This window comes from Pistacia vera, unplaced genomic scaffold, assembly GCF_008641045.1.
Source record: "Pistacia vera cultivar Batoury unplaced genomic scaffold, PisVer_v2 Contig876, whole genome shotgun sequence".
Taxonomy (NCBI): domain Eukaryota; kingdom Viridiplantae; phylum Streptophyta; class Magnoliopsida; order Sapindales; family Anacardiaceae; genus Pistacia; species Pistacia vera.
The window spans coordinates 112,807-129,099 of record NW_022196752.1 but is presented as its reverse complement, the minus strand read 5'-3'; the positions used below and the strand labels follow the sequence as shown (position 1 = coordinate 129,099).

The window sequence follows — 16,293 nt, the reverse complement described above, 5'->3', positions numbered from 1 at the left end:
TTTTCACACGTTTTTTCACACCTGTCTTTTTGAAGGTTGTTCATTGTTTTCTCCTTTTTCTGTACCAAGCCTATAAACTGATTTGTTATTACCAATGATTTGAAGATTGAATGAGTTGCAGCAGAATTGCACTATGTGAAATACAGAATTCTAGTAGAAAAAAAAAAATGACATGCTATGTAACTGAAAACTAAATAGACCAGTTATTAATCTAGGCCTTTTTCTTCCACAGGCCTTTTCCCTAACATTTTTCGGCGAGTGGGGTGACAAGAGCCAGGTTCTAGTCCCACCTGTTAAATCATGAATCGTCTTTTGCTTGAACGCTAAATTAAAATTTTATATTGAAATTTCTTGCAGTTAGCCACAATTGGTTTGGCAGCAGATGAGAACACTTTGGGAGTTGTTCTTGGAGGAATAATGTATGTTTTATCTTCTTGTTGAGAATGCTTTTTCCCTTTTAGGAATGGCAATAGGATCAAAACCTTTATTTGACTGTAACTGAAAGCTATTCTTATGATAGTTTTAGCTTCAACTGGAACTGCATTTTCTTACAATCATCATTAATTTTACTTTTATCAGTGGACAAGCACTTTGTGTAGTTGCAGCTGTTCTAGGAGGAAAGACCTTAGCATCAAGGATTTCTGAGAGACTGGTATTTTTCTTTATTTCTTCTCCATCTTTGCATTTTCAGTTTCCTGTGTATTCATCTGTTTTTACATGTAAAGAAATGATATTTGATGTCAGTTTTGTATTCCTTGTAGGTTACAATTTTAGGTGGAGCTCTCTTTCTGTTTTTGGTGTCAATAGTTATCGTTCTTCTACTACCTGATGCTCTATTCCCTACCTTGCTCATTTTGAGTGCCGAAAAAACTACCTGTGCGTTGAGATTACTCATAGTCAAAAGGGAAATAGGTTACCATTCATTTCTGTGCTGCACAAAATTACCGGCCTTTTCTGAATCTTGTGTGCTCTGGTCAAGTGACTGCTTGTCTTGATGCTTTTCAATCTCTAGCAAGAAATTTCAAATATACATGCATGCCTGATCCTGAGTGTGGCTTTCTGCCTTAATCAGATCAGAAGTGAAAAAATAAAAAGATCTTTACGATTCTTAAGAAAATGAAGTTAGCTTTTTCAGGGGCAATACTGTACTTACAACCTCATCTTGCAAACTTTTTCTCACAATTCCCGACGTGACAGCTCGCAAATAGGTCTCGCCTGTCCAATTACGAGATCACCAATTGCAAGCTGTCATGTATAGGAAATAAAAAACAGGCAAACAATGCAAGTTGTGTACACAGATGAAAACATTCATCTTTATAAGAAAATCTTTCAGATAAAAGATGCAATGAGTCCTGCTATTCAAGAGCTCATGACTTTATGTATCTCTGCAGCTAAAAACACCAGCATGCAGAAGTCCCAGATACAGCAACTGGCTTAGCAGTGATATTATAATGAATGCTTCCAGTGTTTGCTGAAAGTCATATCAATACACTTTTTCAGTTAGTTTTCTGGAAGTACTTTTCATGCTTCTTGGAAACAATACAACAGCTCCAAAGACATACAAAATGTTTGAGGAAGAACATGAGATATTAAATTCCAAATACTTACCAAGCGTTTTCCTCTGCGCCCTCCTAATATTATCTCTTTGCATACAAGACTGTTTGAAGAAGACCATTATAAAATCAATCAAAAAGAAATAGCGCAAATACAAAAATGTAGATATGCTGAAATTTTTCGGTTTAATTTTGTCCTTGAATTCATTTGCGGATATCAGAAATGTAATAAATATTTACCCAAAAGCGACAGCAGTAATAGAACAGGATATGATTGCCTGAGAAATTGCAGCGGCTAAGCTATCAGTAGTCCATGAACGAAGATGCAGAAGCCCAGTTATAACCGAACAGACGCCAATCACTCCACAAATCAACCCAAACATCAGCATGAAGCTCGTTGAAGTGTTCCCACCCAAATCTTTTTCAGAGATACAAATTAAGAGCACAAACAAACCCAGTAAGCTAAATCACAAAGATATATCATCTACTTAACATGTACATGAGCACAAGAAAGGTCGAGAGAGGGAGATTAATTACGAGGATGATTCTGTTCACCATCGATGTATTTGTCAAGAGACCATCCAGCAAGTCCAAGTATGATCAAATTTGCAACCGAGTTCACTACCAACAGAGGGCTGACTAGGCTCTTACCGAACCTACCAATCGCCATTGTTATTTATGTTAAAGCTGAACAAGACAGACAAATTTTCATATGGGCACTAGAATCATTACTTCAAGAGGTTTAATTACGGAAGTTGATGACGAGGAAAAAAGTGTTATTGGGTTTTATAGATGATTATACGTGGTTTCAAGGTGAGTGCGTAAGTATACAGGTGTGTGATTTCTGTAGTCATCCATTGATATACGTGGACTCCATGCATGCATCTACGTGATTGAGACATTAGATAAGATGACAAGAATCGGTGAAGTCTTTTGATATTTAGAAACAGGTCTCTTTAATGTCTCCACCATGGGCTTCAGTCACAGAAATTTTTAAGGCTTTATAGAGATTGAGACGAAGTTCTGATCGTTGCTGGTCCAGTCTGAGATGCAGGCTGAAAATATTAGCCCAGCGAAACTTGGGAACTATAACAATTTCCCTCCTAACTGCAACTCCTTCAAATTTAAACAAATATCAACAAGACCCCAGAAGTATTAAAAATTATCACTTCCTCCTCTTACATTTATCTCACTGAGACCTTTAGAGGCATTAAAAATTATTCACTACCTCCTCTTCTTTTACATTTCATAAAAGAGGTGTCAACAAAGTAGCTCTTCTCTTACATTTCATAAAAAATAACACTATACTTATAAAGTTTTCATTCAAAATAATGTGACAAAATATTATTAGTACCGTGAATATATAAAGTCAATTCATTAATTTTTTTTATTTTTTATTTTTTTATGACTGAGGTGTCTAAGTCAGTTTATGTGTATCTCAACTAACCCTTGAAACCCATTGAATACTCTAAAAATGTGGTAGATAACCTCAAGGTGATTCTAAGTTTCTAACTACTACCGCACTCACGATTGATACTAACACTTCTCTTTTATTAAATATCTGGTTTTTCCTTATTAATCATGTTAATTTGACATTAGATTTCATAGTCAAAAGAAGACAAGTGATGGATTCTACCAAATTTGAAAAAAGATAACTAATAATTTCTCATACTGATTTTCATAACCTAGAGAGGTAATTATCTACCAGAGTGTACAAAAAGAGTAACCAGGTATCAAAGAGATTTGAAATAATGAATTCAAACTCAGAAATAAAAATTATAAGCAGTCAGAATCAAATAAATTTAACATCAATTTCATGAAGTTCTTGGGATAAAAGAAAGTGTGAAGTATGGAGCAAATATAAATGACAGGATGCAGCAACTAGTACAAAGAGCTTATTCAGATACATATTACACAATTGTCTCCATTTCCAAGTGAGCTGGAATCCTACATGCTACATAAAAATAAGTATAGGACTTTCATGTTGCATTCTATTAATCTAATATTAATTAAGTGATAATACTCTTCCCAAGTTATATCTCCATTTGTAGACTGATGTGGTACTATTGATATCCATTACGGTATCATCCCATCATCAGTACAATAATGTCAAGTCAGTTTGAGACGAAAATAACCAGTTGGTCTAATAGTAAAATGGTAAAAAGAGATTCCATAAATTTTTGAGTTCGAGGTTCTTCCAAACAATAATAAAGGTGATTATTTGGACTCTTACTTGGTCGATAGTTCTAAAACCTTAGAGGATTATTTGAAGTACGCACAATCTAACTCAAACATCTTCGGTGATATAAAAAAAAAAAAAAAAAGTGTGAGAAGAAAATTTTGAGGTACAACTTTAAAACAGTAGTATTACTCCATTAATATTTTATAGAATCATCTAAGGTGCTAGTGTAAGAAGAGGAGGTTCGATAAAAAAAAGGAAAGAGCTTAAAACAATTATGAAGATAGTGAACACAGCAAGTGATTTACAGGAATTCGCGTATTGTCTAACAAGTGTAATTCTTTCTTCTTGATTTGTTCTTGAAGATGCATCATCTACTTGTAGCGTAGGGCACGTGAGAAAGCCATATATTATACCAGTAAAAGCAGCTCCAAAGTGTGTCCTACAACAATTACCAATAGAGGAATTAATCATTTTTGGAGAATTTAACAAGTTATTGGATGAACAACTAGAGACAAATCAATTTGAACATTTTCGACAATTTTATCGTGTTAATCTATTGGTTTAACCACCTAGCCAATTTATTCATGATCTAGCGAGAGAAATGACAATTTCCCACCCAAGGTTTGGCATAAGTTTTCCCATCCAAAACATTCGAAAAAACAATTTGCCACCCATTGTTAAGATCCGTCCATTAACTTTAACCGAAGAAGGACGGAATGTTAAATTCACTCCAATTCCTATCCCAATTCCACCTCCACGACCATCTTCATGCCCTCCACCAATATCACATGCTACTCCTCCTCTAACATCACCACCTTCACCAGCTCCAAACCCGCCACCATGACTCGAACCCCCACCTATTGCTCCTCCACCCCTGCCTCCATCTACTCCTCCCCCACCTATGCCTCCACCAACTTCACCTCCTACACCACCACTAGCACCCAAGCCACCCCCATGTCCAAATCCTCCACCTCCACCTCCACCTACAACTCCTCCAGCACCACCACCAACACAACTATAGACAATTTAAGTGATCAATGCTAGAATCGCAACCAACCTAATGCGATTCGACCGGAACGCACCAGGTCAAGTATGATTTGGCCTAAATCGCATCCGGCCAGGTGTGGGCAGATGGAGGAGGGAGACAATGGAGATCTCGCCCTCTCTAACGACCTCAACAATCTCTGCCTCTTCCACAACGTCGTCATTGCCCAACAACAAACCTCTGAACGCTCTGCCGTCTCATCCAAAATCTCTCACTTGTCCTTGTCAAATTCCAAGCCCAAAATCGCCTTCCTCTTCCTCACAAACTTCGATCTTGTCTTCGCTCCCCTCTGGACTGCCTTCTTCACCGACAACAAAAACAAAAACCTCTTCAACAAAAATAGTAAAGGGTATTGGGCATGGACAATTTTGGGGTGGTTGGGTGGATTTGGATTATTGGGTTTGGGTATAAATTTGGATTCAAATATTAAACGGTATTTTCGTCTTTACATTATTTATACCATGTTAGTTAATAATCTCACTAAGGGATCTTATGGGTGAGAAATTGTTTTTTTTTTTTCAAACGTTTTGGGTGGAAAAATTACTTGCACTAAACCTTGGGTGGCAAATTGTCATTTTTCCTGATCTAATTACTAATTACTGTAAAGTCTTACCAGTTATCAATTGGTCCTAAATTGCTTATGATGAAGCTAAGAGTTGTGGCAACCATTGCCTTCTGGAACATACTCTTTGAAACATCCTTTTCAATCACATCTTTGTTTTGCATTTGATAAATAAGCCAAGCTCCAATTATAGCAAAAACTGGTCCCTGCAACATGATAATTCATAAAAGATTGAGTATAACTACAAATATGGGTAGTAGATTTCAAGAAGCAACAATGTACTTGTCATGTAAAAAGCTTAATGGTCCATCTTGTTAAGGTATCAAAGAACAGTGAACGATAAAGCTGGAATGATGCTTACGGTTCCACCAACAGTTGGTTCTGGTGTGTGAAGAAAGCTTGTTAAGTTGCCAGAAAATCCTCCAAGTGTGTATATCAACAAGAATGTAAATGAACCATAGTTTTTACAAACTTGAGGCCCAAAAGTAAGAAGCGCCCAACAACCAAGAGCTATGTGACAAAGCCCCGAGTGCTGCATAATATTCACAAGGCAGTATAATCAGTATCTCAGAGCCAAATTAAGAATTAAGGAGGCATAAGAATTTCAAAAAAATGAAACCAATTCCTGCTTTGTAGGGCAGTAATGAAAAATTTCATGACATGCAATCAAGCCAATGCTTCTCATAAGGCATGTAAAGTAAGTTCAATTCATTGCATACAACATTTGAAAAAAGTTCAATTCATAAATGCTTCAGGTCATGCATAACTCCAATTTCATATTTAATGGCTCCGTTTCACAATGATGACTACATTGGCAGTGTGTAATCCATCCAAGTTCTTATAGAATAAAACTTCAAACTTTAACGAAAGAATTATCTATGATGGATAAAATTGAGGTCATTTAATTTTAAAGAGCATCTCCTGTAATCCAATAACAAAAATCAGTGCCTAACAGTTTTGAACAATGTTCAGAACTGGTTTCAAGCTGTTAGTCAAATGCAATGCAGGAACAGTAACAGAATGGGAACACGAACCCAATTGTCAATCTTGTACCAGAAACATAGGCGTCACTAGCCTCCACCACTCTCCAACCAGGATCAAGTCATTAATCTTTGCGCCATGCAATAATGGAAGAGAAAAGAGCTCAAATTCAGAGTTGCTGACTGGACTGGCTATATCAAACAAAAAAACTGCAATATTTATGGAAGCCAATGCGCCTCTGCAGTCAAAATGAATAAAGAAACATCAACATAGAATAAGTTCCAGCTACATTGTACAGAACATTAAGAAGATAAATGACATCAAGGAAATTATGCTGTGTCAAATAAATAATGCCTTACACTAAGTAGAGATCAGAGATTTTATCATTTTGCGGTAAAGTCTGAGGCCTCACTAAACGATTTACGCCATCCCTGCTTTTGAACTTCTTGTAACCTTTCAATTCTCCCTTGACACCTCTTTCAGAACTTTTGCTGATAGAAAAAGGTGTTCCAACCTGATTGCCTTCAGTGGTTTGGTCATCAGATGTAGATAACACATTGTCTTGGAAGTTTGGATCTGAAAGAAAAAAGGATCCCAAGGTAACTACTTAAAATGTAATAATGCAAAGAAAAATATGTAGAATATTAAAAGGACGTATTTTCTCTGGAGATAAAATTAACCAAACAATAATGATAATAAGCCGTCAATATATCACTGAAAACTGCATAGAAGTACAGATCAATTGGAGCAAAGCAATTGTAAGCACACCAACTAACAAACTAGATGAAACACTTTGAAAGACAGAATTGAGACGTCTTATTCCTTGTAGCATAGCTAATGTTGAGCAGTCAATGATAGTTGAATCACATTATCATAAATAAGAGGAAAGGAGACTCTAAATATACAACAGCACTTAAAATGAATGCAATTCAAAATTTAGGAATTCTTCAAAGCTGAGAATAAAAAAAAAGGATGGCTGTTGAAATCGTTTTGACATGATTGGAGAAGAGCATCAGCACTCTGAAGGAACAGGTGAGTTGAGTGTGAATGTTATGAAAAGAAATGGGGAAATCTGACGAAATGAAGATGGATTTTAATGAATTACACTACGTATTGAATATAATGGAGAAACTCGTAATGCATGTCCAGTGAATCTAGCATAACATAGGGGTCAAAAGCCCCTAATACTGAACTAGAGCTGCTGTGAACAATGGTAAGGTATCTACAAATGGTAGGCTAATAATTTATTCTTATTTCTAAGCAATATCAAACATGATAAACAAAGTCACAGAGACAATTCAGGATTTAACCAAACTTCAAATGATTCAACATAATATTTGGCATAGCTTCTAGGCCTCTTTTTCAAAATGTCAGAGGAAGTAATCAGGTTATGAGTACAAAAATTGTAGTTTCTTTCTTTCTCCAGTATTTAATTGTTATCATCTAAACTGAAAGAAGGCTACAATACAAGTAGCTGGCATATGAGAGGCTACCTTTGTTAAGCTTTTCCAGATAAGAATCTAGACAGCCTAGTGTATTCTTTGCATTGATATTGCCGCTTCTATGATTTAAGTCTGTCTTCTTGTTCGAAGAATCAGCAGAAGTCTGATTTGCATCATTTTTGAGTTTGGCAAAATATGACTCCAACAATCTTAGTTGTCGCTCATTATTACTAGACTCGGACGCATAGCACACCATGCGCATATTTTCTGTTGGTGAAGTTCTCTTCGATAAGGACCCCGCTACATTACTTGTCATGTTATATATCCTCCGTGGGAGAGGTGTTTCAGCCACATTTTGCAGAGGAAGAGCTTCTCTACAACAAATTGCTCCACCAGATGCATTGATTAGCTTCTTTTTCTTCACTTTTGTTAAAGTATCAGCAGTAGGATATAACACATGCCATTTCTTACAAATGTCTTCATTGAAAGTAGAAGAGAACCTACAACGCCCAGTGAGGGTAATGCAGCCGTACATGAAGAATCAACCACAGCTCCTATTAACATGAAATAGGAAGAAGTTCCATTAGAGTGAATTTTGTAGCAAATCGAAATTTCGGCCACACAAAGTTGAGAGGAGAATCAAATAGAATGGTATGAACAAATTAATCTCTAGGCAAAGATAGATGTAAATCAAACCAGCTTTCTTATACATTCCAATGTCACAAAATTAACAAATTTCAAACTTTTATCAGGTTGAAAATTAAGAAAAGGAAACACCAGAAAGAGAACTTTTATATGCCTTCAAGGTACATAAACTGCAACAACGATAAATGCAAGCAACAATTTCAAAGTTCTACGAATACCATATTAGTGTATTTTTCTCGAGTTTACCATATTAGATATACTATATCAGTCCATTTCTCCATGGACTTACCCGGAAAAAAATTCTCTAGTGTACTGGGGTCGCAGAACCAATATTGAAGGATTCTTAAGCACATATATGAACCATTTGGGTATTTAATTTCAACATAGGCATAGTGATTGAGAAATCCTAACTGTCGAATTGGCAAAAAATATAGTATCATAGCTTTAAATGTTTCTCAAGTAAGTAACACAATTCTGCTCAATTCAACAGAAAGTACTAAATTCAAAATGGACAACTAGATGGTCTAGATTACTTGATAAAAAGAACATCAACAGTAAACTGAATTCAATCAAACTATAATTGACCACCTTATAGAACCCAAACAACAAGCTAAACAGAGCACCTATACACCAACACTAAAACTGAAAAAATTACTAAATCTGAAAACCAATGTTGGTCTTTTTCATCTACTGCAGATGATTACTAAACTCTGCTAGGATTCTTTTATGTGCAAAACAAAGATCTCCACCCAACAGATATATCATAACTCCACATTTGGTTATCTTAATACATATAAAACAGGTTTGTTATTTTATACTGAAACTGAAGATAGCTAAGAAACAACTTGACATGGGAAAACGAAAAAAAGCTTACGAGTAAAAATGAAAAGCGATAGAGTTGAAAGTTGGGCAGTTATGTACCGTTTAAAGAAGACAAAATGGTTGCTGGAGCTGAAGACAGAGGAGAGAGCTAGCTCTGAGCAAAACTTCTTGAAGTTGAAGTTGTTTCTGTACTTTCAAAGTACTTATTTAGATTCCAGTTCCATTAATGGAAGTTTTGGTTTTTTTATATGCCATTGGCAGAGTAATAATGATGGGTAAACTTAGGTTTGAAAACAACACAAAACGAAATCTAACGAATCTTGCCTTATCGTTGATGGCCCACTGGGATCTTGCCACGTATGAATAACTCAATCCGTCACGGCCCGACCTTTTCGGAATAGGCCCCACTAAGATTTGCATCGGACGCCACTAGATTTGGCTCCCCTATGAATGATTGCTTTTACAGCCAAGTCATCATTTTTGGGTCAACGGTCAATTGCATTAAAGGCAGAGTATTTTTTGACCCCCAATTTATCGCAAAAAATGTTACATACCCCTTGGTTTCAAAAACACCCGATGCTTACCAAATATATAGTCGATCTCATTTTCTATTTGACTAGCTTTGACCACTAAATTTTTTTTTTTGGGTTGTTGACGGCCAGATTATTTAAAAGAGTAATACTACATTCACTAACACTTTTTACTAACCATCTTACTAATCTTTATTAAAATTATATATGATATTCGTACTATATATATGATACCTGTACTATCCTTTAGGTTGGTATGCGGGTTAGTAAAATTGGTTAGTGATTGTAAGTGTTTTTGTATTTAAAAATAGTTAATCACTTAAGTTTTAGACCTTCCGAATTCGAAAAAGTAAAATAGAAGAAAGTTTGATGGCCTTCGCCTTGATATTGGTGAGCTTAAAAAAACAAAACCATCTCTTCCAATTATGAGAAAAAAATTACAGTTCATATCAGGATGGAAAATATAAGGAACACTGGTTTTATAAACTTGAGAAGAGTAAAACAGCTAGAACAAAGAACAATAAATAAATTGATAAAAATTATTCCTGAAACTAACAAAAGTTCAACTTTAGACGTCAGTGGTCACTTCAGGCACGTAATGCTTCCAAAACCAGTGTTCTCTCCATACTCTCGACATCTCTTCGATGGGAATGTTCTTGGTCTCCGGCAGGAAGAGATGGATGTATACAGTCATTATTCCGACGAAAAATGCAAAGAAGATGAACAAACCAAACTTCAAGTGACAAAGCATCGACAGGAATAACTGCGCAACCAGAAATGTCATAAACATGTTTACAGAAGCCACAATACTTTGCCCAGCTGATCGAATCTCCAGTGGGAAAATTTCACTCGGCACTAGCCATCCAAGAGGCCCCCATGACCAGGCAAATGCAGAAACATACACACAAATGAAGACCACTAGAATAATTGCATACCATTTCGGTAAGTCGGTTACTTGACCAGTTAATCCGAATTTCCACCCAATAAAACCTGCCACCAGACCCTGCATATATAAATATGCAACAATTAACAAAGTGAAAAAACCAAATGAACTCCCGTCAGTCCTTGAAACATTGGCTTTTGTGAAAGCAAACCATAAGAACTAAGTCCTCCTGAATAAAAAACAAATAAATAAAAGCAACAAAAATCCAATTTTTTATTAATTACCTGAAATATGAACATTTGTATTCCACCTTCAAGAAAGAGGAACCTTCTGCCCCATTTATCAGTCCCGTAGATGGAAACAAAAGTTGACATCATATTAACAATACCAGTGATGACTGCAGAGCCGAGAGACGCGTTGTCTCCGAATCCAATAGTTTTGAACAGCACAGGAGCATAAAACATGACCACATTGATGCCGGTCAGTTGTTGGAAAAATGGAATCAATACGGCCATAACCAAATGTGGTCGATAATGTCTCTTTCGGAGGTTCCTCCATGGATGTTTCACTAGCTTTGAGGCTTCACTGGCGGCCAGTAAATCGTTAAACTCCGCTTCGATTTCCTTGTCGGACACACCGCGGATGCGTCTGAGCATTGCTCGGGCTTTTTCTTTGTCGCCTCTTTCAAGCATAGAGTTTGGAGTATTGGGAAGACATAATGCAGAAAAGAAAATGAATGCTGCAGGAACCATGGCACCGCCAAGGCTATAGCGCCATCCTTCGCCGCCTTTGATATTTTGAGTGAAATAGTTAACCAAATTCGCCACGAAAATGCCTATTGTGATTGATAATTGGAAGACTATATTTAGAGAACCACGGTGCTTGTATGGAGCCATCTCTGAGACATATAGTGGTACAGACTGAAATAATTTGGCAAGAGTTAGTAACATAAATTAATTAAAGGTTCGGGTGGCTAAAATATATTGCATTGCAGAAGAAGTCTCTAGTTCCAATTCAACAGTTCCTCGGACCACATGACTTTAATGAGAAAATCAACAGAATAATTCTCATTGAAATACATGATTTATAATGTTTTGAAAGAGTAAAAAATTATATATCTCTCATCATAAACGAACTTTCAACGAGTTCTTTTTACTTGAGATTGAGAATTATAATGAGTGGAGAGTAGAAGTAAACACATTAGTAAGAAGGGTTTACCTGGATGGAGAAACCAACGCCAAGACCTAACAAAATGCGACCCACAATGAGCATCCAAATGGCTAGAGCAAAGGCATTGATGGCTGCTCCGGCAAAAAAGATCAAACCACCAAGCATCATGGATACCTTTCGCCCCAACTTTCTCGTCACCCATGATGCAAAAAACGACGCCACAAGCGCAGCCAAATATAAAGAAGAAGTAAACATAGTCAAGTAGAAATTATCAAATTTGCAGTATTGATTGGTTGATTTATCTAAGGCCTCCTTGTGGTAAACAGATGGGAAAAATTTTATCAGAAACGGAGCCATAGATGTCACCCCACCTAAAATCATCAAAATGAAAGGAAAAACAAAGTTTTAAGTATAATATATCTTGATTAATGCATGAAACTTAACATTCAAAATGAGGCATAACTGACATACCAGAGATACCAATATCATAACCGAAGATCAACCCACCCATAGCAGCAACAATGCAGGTTACCAATACATAAGAAGTAACCTTACCGGGGTATTCAACCCCCTTCTTACTACTCTCAATACCGAAGCCTCCAGCCATTTGTATCTATTGTAGCAATCCTTAAGCGAAAGACTGGTGAAATAAGGAGGGGCTTTGTGTTTATATAGATCGAGGTGTGATAATTTTTTTTAGATAAGATATTTGGTAATCAATTTTGAAAATGGTGGTTTCCTTAAGCATATCATTAAAAATATTTCTTCAAGATATACGGAAAAGTTGGTGGAAGAATTCAGGGATAAATGCCTGATATTAATGGATAACTCTCAGTAGATTTGATCGATAAAATAAAACATGGATTTGGTGATATCCATTTTTTTTTTTTTTACTGAAAAACCATAATCTACTGTATCTTTGAGGATTGTTAGTTTTAGAAAATAGAGTATCTGATTATTTAATCCACTTATACGAATTTAAAAGTTGTCATAGCTGATCTCTGGTTAGGATTGAATTTATGGTTTTGTGTTTCAGATTAAGAACACCAAGTCTTGAAATATTAATGAAGAAGGATTAGTTGAGAGATTTTTTCAAGAAGTTTATATTGAATAATAGACGGGGTTATGATGTAATTTACTTTTGATAAATATTATTGATCAAATAACAAGAAATATAATATAATTTGAATTTGGTTTAACATTAAAAAAATACTGGCATTAAAGTTAACACTATCACGTCAACTCATGACTTTAACTAAACACATGAACGGTTTTGTTTCTTAGAAAGATGAACGATCATTCCTTACGAAGGAACGATTATTTCTTATAAAAGAAGAATGATCGTTCGTCCTTAAGAAAAAACTTTTATATTTAGTCAAAGTCATTTAGTGAGTTGAGTATTGTGGGAGACACTTGCAAACTCAACTATCACGTTAGGATTGTAAAACAAAGTTGTGAGATTGGATTGGGAGTGTAGTATTACTCTTAACATTACGAGCTCACTTTTAAGGAATTTGGATAAGACCTCAGCCTTAAATTTAAATATAACCATTATCATAAAAGCAGGTGAAATTTCGGATAACGTTAAAGTAAAGAATTATAAATCCAACGTTAAGTTATTTAACAAATTACACTTCCTTATACTGTATATATAACAGAAGAAAAATATATATAATCGATGAATTAATGAAATAATGCGCAGCAATAATCAGTGTATACTTTGTTAAAGGGCAATGTTACCCAAAGATAATTAACGAAGAAATTAACTAGAAAAATTAAGAAAATAAAACTAAATTAATTAAACTTGAGGACGTTCATCGGGAATGAATCTCTTCCAAAACCAGTGTTGTCTCCAAACATGTTGCATCTCTTCAATGGGAATGTTCTTGGTCTCCGGCAAGAAGTAGTAGATGAAGACGGTCATGACGGCAACAAAAAATGAAAAGAAGATGAACAACCCAAACTTCATATGGCAGAGCATGTTGAGGAATAATTGAGCGATTAGGAATGTCATCAACATGTTTACGGTGACAACAACGGTTTGTCCAGCTGATCGAATCTCCAGAGGAAATATTTCACTCGGCACTAGCCACCCCAGAGGTCCCCATGACCATGCAAATGCAGCAACGTAGCAGCAGATGAAGAGCACTACAAGAATTGCGTACCATTTCGGCAACTCGGTTACGTTTCCAGATACTCCAAATTTCCATCCGATAAAAACTGATACCAGAACCTACATGTAGAAAGAATGTTCTGTTTGTTAAGATTTCTTTATGTAAAGCTTATGGAAGGACTTATTAGATTAGAGCTAGAAATTATTAGATTAGAACTTATAAGAGTAAAGATTTTTTCAGTAAAACTTATAAGAATGGAGATTTCGGGAAAAATAATGCAGCCAAACAGTGAAAAAGTTTCTATAAGCTAATCGAAATTAGCAGACAAACTAGAGATTAAGAACTTTCATTACCTGGAATATGAACAGTTGAATTCCGCCTTCAAGGAACAAAGCCCTTCTGCCCCATAGACTGAAACAAGCGTTGCCAACATGTTGATAATACCAGTAATGAGCGCAGATCCGAGTGAAGCATTGTCTCCGAAACCGATGGTTTTGAACAGCACAGGAGCATAAAACATGACGACATTGATTCCAGTTATTTGTTGAAAGAAAGGAAGGAGAACAGCCAAGATCAACTGTGGTCTATACTGTCTCTTTAGAAGGTTCCTCCATGGATGTTTCACTTGCTTTGATGCTTCACTGGCGGCCAATATATCATTAAACTCCGCCTCGACTTCCTTGTCGGTGACGCCGCGGATACGCTTAAGCATGGCTCGGGCTTTTTCTTTATCACCTTGTTCCAACATGGAGTTTGGGGAGTTGGGGAGAAATAATGCAGAGACGAAGATGAATGCGGCAGGAACCATGGCACCGCCAAGACTGTAGCGCCATCCTTGGCCGTCTTTGATTCTGGGAGTGAAATAGTTAACCAAATTGGCAGCGAATATGCCGATTGTGATGGCTAACTGGAAGACAACATTTAGAGAACCGCGATGCTTGTATGGAGCCATTTCTGATACGTATAATGGTACTGCCTGCAATTGAAATTAATTAAACTAGAGTAAGCATCACAATATCATTAAATTTGATTGGATAAACTAATTCAGAAATACAATTTATTCATATACCTGAATGGAGAAACCAACGCCAAAACCCAACAAAAGCCTACCAACGATTAGCATCCAGATAGCTTGAGCAAAAGCATTGAGAAGAGCTCCAAAGAAAAAGATCAAACCGCCAAGAAGCATAGACATCCTTCTCCCCAATGTTCTCGTCACCCATGATGCAAAAAAGGATGCAACAAGCGCAGCCAAGTACAAAGAAGAAGTAAACATCGTCAAGTTCACATCATTGAACTTACAGTATTGATTGGTTGATTTATCTATGGCCTCCTTATGATACACAGACGGGAAAAACTTTTGCAAAAAGGGAGCCATAGACGTCACCCCACCTGAAAAAAAAATTGTAATTCGATTAAAATAAGATAAAAACAAAATAAAATATGTAATTCGGTTGATAATTATATTACAGTCGAGGCCTTACCAGAGATACCAATATCATATCCGAAGATCAAGCCACCGAAAGCCGCAGCAATACAAGTTACCATTACGTAAAGAGTGAGGTGGCCGGGGTATATTTTGTCAGCCTTACTGGCTTCAATGCCGAAACCTCCTGCCATTGTTATGGAAATTGAAGGGGAAGAAACAGAAAAGGATGATGAATTAAGTGTGATGAGAAAAGCTAAATAAATATACGTAAGAAAAAGAGAGAAGTAAACAGTGTTTTGGTAAGAGTTGAATGAGTTATTGGTTTCAAGACGATTCGAACTCTTCGTTTTGACGCCTTTTAGCCAAATCCAAACTTTTATCCATTGCATTTATAATTGAATACGTGGTGAACAAGAAATCGAAATTACAGTATATGTAACTTAATCAGAATTATATATGCTGATGTGACAAGTGTTTGAGTAAATTAAAAACATTAAAATTAGAAGAAAAGAGAAAGTTTGATAACTGGATAAGTATCAAACTATTACATTAAGACTATTAGAAAAAAGATATCACCCGTCTAAACTTCTTTAAATTAAAAAGAATAAATAAATAAGTTTTATGGATAAATATTATAACAAGAATGTTAAGAGTAAACGGCTTTTTCCACCCAAATAATAGTTTAATGTCATTTTCTTACCCATAAACTTTTAAAATATTATTTTATTATCTAAATTTATATTTTATTTCATATTTCGACATCATTGCGACCTCACACTATTACTATTCTCTTCCTCGATCATCAATCATCAAAATCTCTCAAACCTTACTCCCGTCAACCCTGCCAATCGCCCGTAATCGAGCGATTAGGGTTTGCGCAGCTGCCTCTCTCATGTCAAATTCTAATCAATGTCAACCACCAAAAGACTCATCAA

At 36.0% G+C, this 16,293-nt stretch overlaps 3 protein-coding genes and 1 long non-coding RNA gene across 7 annotated transcripts; 1 reads left to right on the top strand and 3 right to left on the bottom strand.

Moving 5' to 3' along the window:
* Nucleotides 1-6: 6 nt before the first annotated feature.
* Nucleotides 7-1,129, top strand: LOC116119182. Its single transcript, XR_004126338.1, has 5 exons — nt 7-35; nt 233-277; nt 358-419; nt 580-652; nt 762-1,129. It is a non-coding gene; the product is annotated as an uncharacterized LOC116119182 (long non-coding RNA).
* Nucleotides 1,130-1,333: 204 nt separating this feature from the next.
* LOC116119181 (RHOMBOID-like protein 9, chloroplastic) lies at nt 1,334-9,479 on the bottom strand. Of its 4 annotated transcripts, XM_031405128.1 has the most exons (10): nt 9,332-9,479; nt 7,817-8,319; nt 6,683-6,899; nt 6,396-6,561; nt 5,704-5,874; nt 5,394-5,548; nt 2,091-2,209; nt 1,794-1,971; nt 1,609-1,657; nt 1,334-1,471 (listed from the first exon to the last, which is right to left on the bottom strand). In XM_031405128.1, the coding sequence occupies exons 2-10, from the start codon at nt 8,298-8,300 to the stop codon at nt 1,376-1,378; spliced, it is 1,635 nt and encodes a 544-aa protein (XP_031260988.1). In that variant the 5' UTR covers nt 8,301-8,319; nt 9,332-9,479; the 3' UTR covers nt 1,334-1,375. The 4 variants fall into 4 exon arrangements, 2 of the variants coding, with proteins under 2 accessions (XP_031260988.1, XP_031260989.1); XR_004126336.1 differs by lacking the exons at nt 1,334-1,471; nt 1,609-1,657 and adding an exon at nt 4,041-4,174 and having other exon boundaries at nt 1,832-1,971; XR_004126337.1 differs by lacking the exons at nt 1,334-1,471; nt 1,609-1,657 and adding an exon at nt 4,041-4,174 and having other exon boundaries at nt 1,943-1,971; nt 2,091-2,240.
* Nucleotides 9,480-10,330: 851 nt separating this feature from the next.
* Nucleotides 10,331-12,422, bottom strand: LOC116119189 (sugar carrier protein C-like). Its single transcript, XM_031405136.1, has 4 exons — nt 12,287-12,422; nt 11,864-12,186; nt 10,930-11,565; nt 10,331-10,765 (listed from the first exon to the last, which is right to left on the bottom strand). The coding sequence occupies exons 1-4, from the start codon at nt 12,420-12,422 to the stop codon at nt 10,331-10,333; spliced, it is 1,530 nt and encodes a 509-aa protein (XP_031260996.1).
* Nucleotides 12,423-13,497: 1,075 nt separating this feature from the next.
* LOC116119192 (sugar carrier protein C-like) lies at nt 13,498-15,681 on the bottom strand. Its single transcript, XM_031405138.1, is given in 5 exon segments — nt 13,498-14,048; nt 14,283-14,338; nt 14,341-14,905; nt 14,999-15,321; nt 15,414-15,681. Coding segments are annotated over 5 exon segments (1,515 nt in total). The 5' UTR covers nt 15,550-15,681; the 3' UTR covers nt 13,498-13,613.
* Nucleotides 15,682-16,293: the final 612 nt, after the last annotated feature.

Coding starts and splice junctions, on each gene's coding strand:
- LOC116119181 (XM_031405128.1), bottom strand. CDS start 8,300: ATGTACGGCTGCATTACCCTCACTGGGCGTTGTAGGTTCTCTTCTACT. Junction 2,210..5,393: donor TTAGGACCAATTGATAACTG/GTAAGACTTTAC, acceptor GGCGATTGGTAG/GTTCGGTAAGAGCCTAGTCA. Junction 1,472..1,608: donor GGCGCAGAGGAAAACGCTTG/GTAAGTATTTGG, acceptor TATGACTTTCAG/CAAACACTGGAAGCATTCAT.
- LOC116119189 (XM_031405136.1), bottom strand. CDS start 12,422: ATGGCTGGAGGCTTCGGTATTGAGAGTAGTAAGAAGGGGGTTGAATAC. Junction 11,566..11,863: donor GCGTTGGTTTCTCCATCCAG/GTAAACCCTTCT, acceptor AAATTATTTCAG/TCTGTACCACTATATGTCTC. Junction 10,766..10,929: donor TACAAATGTTCATATTTCAG/GTAATTAATAAA, acceptor TTATATATGCAG/GGTCTGGTGGCAGGTTTTAT.